The sequence below is a fragment of the Macrobrachium nipponense genome, chromosome 17, assembly GCF_015104395.2.
Source record: "Macrobrachium nipponense isolate FS-2020 chromosome 17, ASM1510439v2, whole genome shotgun sequence".
Classification (NCBI taxonomy): domain Eukaryota; kingdom Metazoa; phylum Arthropoda; class Malacostraca; order Decapoda; family Palaemonidae; genus Macrobrachium; species Macrobrachium nipponense.
This window is the reverse complement of record NC_087210.1, coordinates 81,072,981-81,081,634: the sequence shown is the minus strand read 5'-3', so window position 1 is coordinate 81,081,634 and position 8,654 is coordinate 81,072,981. Positions and strand designations below refer to the sequence as shown.

Sequence of the window (8,654 nt, the reverse complement as noted above, 5' to 3'; positions counted from 1 at the left end):
AGTCTCCCAACATGCAAACTTATCTCTCTCTCCTCTCCATCAACATGAAGCTGGTAAGGGGCTGAACAGCGATATCTCAGTTCAATTGGGAGGTCCTCCTCGTTGGCCTAATTAGGCCTATGAGTACAGAGTTTTAGTTTCTTGTTTAAAAAATGTATAGAATTTTCACTTTTTTATTTTTGTGTGTGGGGGGGGTGGGCTGCTCACTGAAAAGATATGATACACAAACTCCATTTATCAATAACCTACATTTCAAAAACAACAGTTGAGAGAATTCGACGATTGAAATAACCCCAAAACACAATTCTCCTACAGATCATCCTCGCCTCCTTGGCCGTCGTGTCCCTGGCCGCCCCCAGGCCCGACAAACCAGTCCCAGCCCCCGCTCCCTCCTACGGCGCCCCCTCCCAGAGATCCTTCGACCACTCCGCCGAAAACATAGCCATCCTCCGCGACGAGAGGCAGATGTCTGACGACGCCACCAGCTACAACTTCGCCATCGAGACTGAGGACGGAATCCAACGCGAGGAATTCGGTTCCGCCATCGACCACGGAAGCGCAGAAGGAGCCGTCGCTCAGAGCGGAAAGGTCTCGTAAGTATTCACTCCTCCTTCGGTCATTCAATCCATTGACTTCAGTCAAACCCGAGAATGAAACAAAGTCTCTTGCTTCCTCTGCTCTATCTCATCATTTGTCTCCCCAATTCCTGCCCCTCCACAGCTTCACCCTCCCCGACGGCCAACAGTTCGAGCTGACCTTCGTGGCTGACGAGAATGGCTTCCAGCCCCAGTCTTCCTTCCTGCCAGTCGCTCCCGAATTCCCCCACGAGATTCCCCAGTTCGTCCTCGACCAGATCGAAAAGGCAAGACGCGAGGACGAGGAGGCTGCCCGCTCCGCCCCACGAAGCAACGGTGGACCATCCAACAGCTACCAGGCCCCTTTGTAAACAGCTTTATAACGAACGACTTATGTCGAATTTCCGAATCAACTAATCACTTGGGGTTCAACAACCCCTAATGAACGACTTCTCCTTGGAAGAAAATACAACCGACTTCAACCGAGCTAGGAATTTAAGTTGTATTTAATAATTTAATTTTCTCAGGTGATCTACAAGCGATCGCGTGATGTACATTTTGTAAATAAACCTGCACAGTATAAAGAATGCTTTAAAAGTCCATATCCTCTTTCATGGTCTCAAAAACAAGCCAAGAGAAACTGTAGCAAGTACAGTGACTGAAACCAGCAATCTATTTTCATAACCTCTCAAATTCAAGATTGAAAATTCACTGTTCTTGATAAAAAGTGTATGTTACACCTGCCAGGATGACCAATACAATAAATACATTATTTTTTTTTTTTACATGGATATTCAACAGATAACTGTAACTCAAAATGATTGACATGGTTGGTGAGACCTATGGAGTTTCCTACCGCTATTCAATTTCAAACTGACTGATTATGCACACTGGCGTGACGAGTTTGGTCATCCATGTCAAATCAAACTATCTGGACTAAAGCAACACACCAAAAACAAGAAAATCCGACAATAAACAAAACATTGCATAGGTTTTTCACTATTACTAGTTGGAAACCATTATGTTGTTTAGTTTTAAATCAACTCGTCTGTGTAACAAAAACTCTAGTGCTTACAATTAAGTGGTAATTTTATACAAATAAAAAATCAAAATTTGCAAGGGACATGTGCAACAAAATCCAAAAGTTTATCCCATATAAAAAAAAATAAAACTTGAGAGCAAAATGCTTCATTGCTACGACTCCAGCACGGCTTGACAACTCCTAACCTAACTCACATTTCCTATCTTGGGAATAAGGCTACTTCACAGTCATACTCATGGTGCTGTACTTCATCAGCAATTGTCCCAGGTCTCCCCTTCATTCACTAAAACAAACAAGCAAAGCCTTCAGATCCTCAACTCATGGACTTAGTGAAGCACCTTAGCACAGATGCAAACTGTAACCCCATATCCCAGCCTCCAGCTAAACTGAAATGAAAAATATATAAAAGGAACACAATATACTATACTAATGCAGCTACAGTATCTCTAAACTAAGGGGTTGGCGGCCTAATACAGCTACAGTATACTGGCTGCTTATATGGCAAGAAGTAGACTAATATAGTTAACGCTTACATATCTTGATATACAAGTCATGATACCAGGGACAGTCAGGATATTCAAAACTCAGCTTTTGTAGTTTATATGATTACTGAGTTTCATCATAATGATTGGACAGAACTACTAGAACATATATCTCTGAACGACAACAAATCAAGCGAACATTTTCCAACTACCACCTATTTACACAAGAAACAGACACCCTAAGTAAAAAAATAAAAAAACAAGAGCACAAAAGCAGTTTGTCACTCAGTCTTTTATTATATAAAATAATCAGGGTCCTAATACAATGAAAAACTCATCTTGATACATAACAGAATCCTGTGCCACTATGAAGCAAACAATCAGAAAAGAAACAATTTGGCACTGGTAGAATGTAAGACACAAAGACTTAACTGTTTTACGGAGCAAGAAAGGGAGAAGAATGATACTACCTACCACAGAACTGTTGCTAACATTTACAGTACATACATTTGGCAATTACTCTAATCTATGGATGAGGACCAAGTATGCAATATTCCTACCAAACTGTGAATCTTACTAGCAAGTTATTCTTACTTGAATAAATCAATGGCATCTGCTTTCTAGTCTCTTTTATATACACCTATACTGTAAGATAAATGGCCTAGCAGCCACCTCTCTCAGAAGGCGGCCACTTCCCAAAAAAGTGCTTGAATTATGCCATCATTTCGTAATTTGGGAGAAAGCAATTATATACTTCGAGAGGAGCATAGAGGTCTCGGATGGGCCACAACTCTTGACTAGTGCTCATGGCAGCGCAGTCGAGTGCTTTTTTCGTGAAGGTGGCCGCATTCCGGGATCGGTGGCTGCTATGTTGCCGCTCGGTCATTTACCGTATATGACATCTTCAGTTAGGTCAAGGAAGGTTAGGCTAGGGTGTCAGAATAATTTCAGGAAGGGTTATGGAGTGGAGGATGGGGGGGGGATTAGGGTAGGGGTCATGAGAGGTAAACTCCTCTAGCCAGGAAGGATGTGGCATCCTATGTTGTGTAGGAACCTTTCCTGTATTCCATTAGCCTTTGTAAACCCATCCAAACACACACCTCGATTCAAACTATGGTCTCCCCTAAAAGTTAATGAAGTGGTAGGGTTATGTTATGCCAAGAGAGTTTTCTACAAAATCAGACTTTAGCCAAAGAAAGACAAGAGCTAGAAAGTTATAGAGTTATAGGTACTCATATAAAATTAAATTGGCGACCAAATTTTGTAGAAAATTGCAGAAAATTGGAGTTGCAACTGTGGTCCCCTAATTATGTAAATGGCTTACTGAGTGGAGGATACAAAATTCTGTTTAATCACAAAATAGGCTAATTAGTAAAAATATAACCTAATGTTTTTACACCCAAATTTATTGGCCATAACACTGATACCCTTCCGACTAGGCTTCCGCAAGAGGCCAAATGAGTAGCCTAGCCTCTACGTTTTTTTGTAAATGAGAAGGAAATACTGAATAATATTTGGTGTATGGCCTACTGTCATTTAGTAATTGTTTCAAAAATTTTGATTTTATTACTGTAGGCCCCATACCATTCTTGACACAACGGGTGACGTTAGGCTACCATTTAATACCCTACAGGATAGGCCTATGTGCATCATCGGCCTAATGAGTGTAAACCAATGTAGTGCAGACATTTCAACCACCTTCAGAATACTAAAATTCGGCAGAAAAGTATAACAACTAAATGGATAGGCCTATAAATATGATTAATAAGCATGTAACCATTCCCATAAAATTAAGCTGAACCATCCATGGATAGTTTCTCAACTCTAATGAATAGGCCTAATTCATTTTTATTGTTTTATTTTTATTTTATTTTTATTATTATTAGTTTATTATTTTTATTTTCATTTATCTTATTATTTTTATTTATAGTATTTTCTTATTGTGATTATTTTATTTTTCTTAAATTATTTCCTAGGTAATACCTGAAACTCGAACAAAAATACAAATAGGACCTAGCCTAAAGAAACAGGTTATAATAGATTATAATTAGGCTAATATGGTTGTACAAGTTATAAGCAACAAAATAAACACGTGATATACGGTTACTTTGGTTAGGCCTATAATGGGCTCAAAATTAGGCCTTATGGGTTACACCTAGCACAATTTTCATTAAAGTTAAATCTTACTGTGACAAAAAAGAAGAAAACATTAATTTCTGACTTTTTTTTCTTGTGTTACCTTTCGTAAAAAGAAAAATAAAGGTTTCGAAAAATGGAGCGCTCCAACACTAACGTGAAACGTTTAATATACTAAAATGGCAGCGTCTGGCAACTGCCATGAACTCTCGTTAAATTTTTACCTATCGTATTTTGGAGTTAAAAAATTTTTCGAGGCCGAAATCCACCAACGAGTCAAATAAAATATATGTAAAGGAAGAACATTTATTTTACGCTAAACGACGGAGACGTTTAATTTACTATATGGCAACGTCTGGCATCTTCAAAAGTTTTGTTTACCGATGTTGCAACTCGTAAATATCTTCAATGAAAAAAGTTAAGAATAATAACTGCTGCATAGCGTATGGTAGGTTCAAGTAAAAATTAAATCATAATCCCACCCTTTCTCTCTCTCTCTCATATTTAAAAAGTTTTTTTTTTATCAAATGCTTCAATAAACAAAATAACGTTGAAGGTTATACTAATGCAAAAAACTTTCATGCCAATTAATCTTTGGAACGAAACCACGAAGGTTATTTATAATATATGTACTTTAGTAATTCAGTCTATTGAAGAGACGAGTTATAAGAGAGAGAGAGAGAGAGAGAGAGAGAGACTGCTGGTACCTACTCTTTAGACAAAGGTAATAATCCCTGTTATACGAACACTGATATATATATATATATATATATATATATATATATATATATATATATATTATATATATGTATGTATATATATGTATGTATATATTATATACTATATATATAATTAATTATGTCAACATCATAATTATATATATATATTAATTATATATATATATATATATATATATATATATATATATATATATATATATATATATAATTATGTCAACATCATCGTTAGTTACGTGACTGGTTGATAATCGTACTGAATTATTGAGTTGAGTCACCTGTGTTACCAGCAGAGAGAGAGAGAGAGAGAGAGAGAGTCATAATCAGATAAGGATCAGATCAATATTCTGACTAATACCTATTCAAGTGATAGTTCAGCGGATCAATACATTATCCACTGTGAAGAAGAAGAAGAAGAAGATGATGACGAAGAAGAAGGAGAAACACAAGAATTGAGCTTGAATGAATGGGGAGAAATGTCCGTAGAATTATTTGGAAATAAACAGAGACATTTCCACCAAACTTTGTGCCTTTTGAGGTTAAATACCTAACGTCAAATTGAAATTAAGTCATCGTGAGATCTACAACGGTAAAAATCGCTTTTAAATTTGAGGAATTGTCCATAAAATCTATCACAGAGTTAAAGTTTTCTTCTACAGTCGTCTCTGATTTTCTCTAATTACGTTGCAACGCTTCAACGATACAGGATTAGGATTGGCGTCTGTCTTTATTCTTAAGACACCAAAGCCTTAAGTGAGCCTAAGTCTTGCTATAATTAATTAAGAATATAGAGCAATGTAGGTCTAATGAATGACCTACAACAGGCAGTGGCGGATTAGAAATATTTAATTTGGGGGCACTTCGGATATATATATATATATATATATATATATATATATATATATATATATATGTGTGTGTGTGTGTGTGTGTGTGTGTGTGTGTGTGTGTACACATATATCAATATTAATATCTGTATGCACTCACATACAGGTGTTTTTGTTATCGTTGCAATAATCATTAACGAAGCCCATTTTTTGCTTATGATTTGTTGAAAGAAAACAATGTTCTATTCTGCATATCCACAGTGACCACGTGTCCCCCACCCCGTGAATCCGCCACTGATAACAACCAGTGCCATCTGGTGATTAATTTTTGAAATTACTTTCAACCTAGATAAGTGGTTTGTTACATTTATTGATGGGCGAATGAGATATTGTATGCGGATGATATTGTTCTGTGTGCAGAGAGCAGGGAAGATCTGGAAGTGAAATTGGAAAGATGGAGACAAGTACTGGAGGACAGAGGAATGAGAATAAGTAGATCCAAGACAGAATATATGTGTACCACCACTGAGGGGGATGATAGAGAAAGTATTCAGCTTGGTGGAGAGCAAATAAGGAGAGTTGATAAGTTTAAGTATTTGGGATCTTTTGTTAACGCTGGAGGAAGTATGGAAGAAGAAGTAAAACATCGGGTACAGGCAGGCTGGAACAACTGGAGAGCGGCCTCGGGAGTTCTTTGTGACAAAAGAGTGCCGCTTAGGTTAAAAGGAAAGTTTCACAAGACGGTGGTAAGAACAGCAATGCTGTATGGTACGGAAACAGCAAGCATGAGAAAAGCAGAGCAGAAGAAGATGGATGTGGCAGAACATGAGAATGCTTAGGTGGATGTCTGGGGTAACAAGAGTGGATAGGATCAGAAATGACTACATAAGGGGGTCAACTAAGGTGGTGGAAGTATCAAAGAAAGTGCAGGAGGGGAGGCTGAGATGGTATGGACACCTGTTGAGGAGAGATGAGGACCACGCTGGGAGACATACTATGGGAGTGGAGGTGCAAGGAAGAAGAAAGAGAGGGAGACCAAAGAAAGAGATGGAAGGACTGTGTGAGAGGAGATTTACATGAGAAGGGAATTGATGAGGCAGAAGCGCAAGATAGAAATAGATGGAAACGGCTCATCCGAAACGGCGGACCCCATATAAAAAATGGAAAAATGGGAAAAAGCTGGGAAGAAGAAGAATGAGATAGTGCGTGAGAATTCCGCTATGTAGCTATACCAAGCGGAAGCTATGATGACCTACATTATAATTACTGCAGATAATAATATGATGAGGGTCATTATTACACTTAATATTATCATCGCCTGTCGTATACATAACATCACATATTGTTATCGATGTTCGTAGCTCTAATAAAATGGAACAAAATATACATACAGTGTTGTGCATACCGGCTTCACACACACGCGCGCGCGCACACACACACATTCTCGGTTTTATTTACTTTACAACATCAAAAAACTCCCATGTAATACTGCAATGTTCAATCATGCATTATTTCCTTTTAAATCATTTTATTATCATGCGAGTATTGTTTCGCGTTATTTTCTCATGGCGAAACTGGTTCGAATTATTATTATTATTCGCGTGGTTCCATATCCCATACAATTATAGCTTTTCTTTAAGATGACGCGAGGAAATTGAAAGTCTCTGAGTCTAACCGTGTACCGTGATCTGACTCGCTCGCATATGCACGTCATCTCCAGCATTTTGAATTCATCATCCTTAATCCGTGTTCAAAGAATCTTGGTAATTTCTTGTAGTAATCTCAGTGTCCATATTGACGTCACGTAAAGCGGGCTACAACAATAGCACTAGTTAGCACCGGTTCTCTTTTATCTTTATTTTATCTTTTTTTTATTTATACGAGGGTCCAACTAACTGTCACTAGACGCAAAGCCTAGATCTTGACTAGACGCTGGTTTGGTGCTTCCTCTCTCTCTCTCTCTCTCTCTCTCTCTCTCTCTCTCTCTCTCTCTCTGTTCCTTTTTTACCATAGCCCCCCCCCCCTTTCTTTTCCGGCTTTCCTACGTTACTTAGTAAGAATATGCCTGTTACTTGATTGTTACGGTGACCTGCGTCTAAGATTGGAGACGTCATTAAACTAACGACTCTTTCCGTACTACTAAAATGAAGGACATATACAGAAAGCTATAACACTTCTCTTAAGACTTTCTAATACGCCCGATAAGAGATGTAATATGAACTCCTATCACGTAAGTGCATAGGGAAGCAAGATAAGAAATTCATACGCTCAGTATAGCCAGCGACATCTTCGTATTCTACGTCTTGAAATCAGAAACTTTAACGAAACAAGTTTCTCTAATTCAGTTTGGCAGGAACCAGGAAACACTATTAGAAAAAAAAAAAGAATGATAATATTGCTCACGATTGCAAGACGAAGTGATTGCGAAAGTGTCAAAATGATATTATTTACATTGATTGATATACAATGCTGAGTTCCAGTGTTGCCAATGTGGGCGCCACAAACTCTCTCGCTGTCAACACAGGCTGCTGTATTATGCAGTTCGATAGTGCAATATGTCACGAATATTCATATTTCATGTAATTCATTATTCAGTGTGACATGCTTTTGATGCAATTGCCAGGAATTTTATCTCTCTCTCGTAATACGTCAATCATTATCTTATCTTTTCATTTTTTTATTAGCTTGTTAATTTTATGTATTAGCATGTTGTCCCTGACTTTCTGTGATATAATAATAATAGCAATAAAAATAATAATAATAATATACAAAGTCATTTGAATTATTGATATAATGAAGAATTTAGCTCTCTCTCTCTCTCTCTTTTCTCTCTCTCACTCTCTCTCTCTCTCTCT

The 8,654-nt window shown here is 37.7% G+C and overlaps 1 protein-coding gene across 1 annotated transcript in view; it reads left to right on the top strand.

Annotated features, from left to right (window-relative positions):
- Nucleotides 1-1,162, top strand: part of LOC135196362 (larval cuticle protein 65Ag1-like) — a 1,168-nt gene extending 6 nt beyond the window's left edge. Inside the window, exons 1-3 of the mRNA XM_064223145.1 lie at nt 1-53; nt 316-593; nt 721-1,162. The exon at nt 1-53 is cut by the window's left edge and continues 6 nt beyond it. Coding sequence (XP_064079215.1) covers nt 12-53; nt 316-593; nt 721-946 — 546 coding nt within the window. The 5' untranslated portion in view covers nt 1-11 and the 3' untranslated portion in view covers nt 947-1,162. The remainder of the gene's footprint in view (nt 54-315; nt 594-720) is intronic.
- Nucleotides 1,163-8,654: the final 7,492 nt, after the last annotated feature.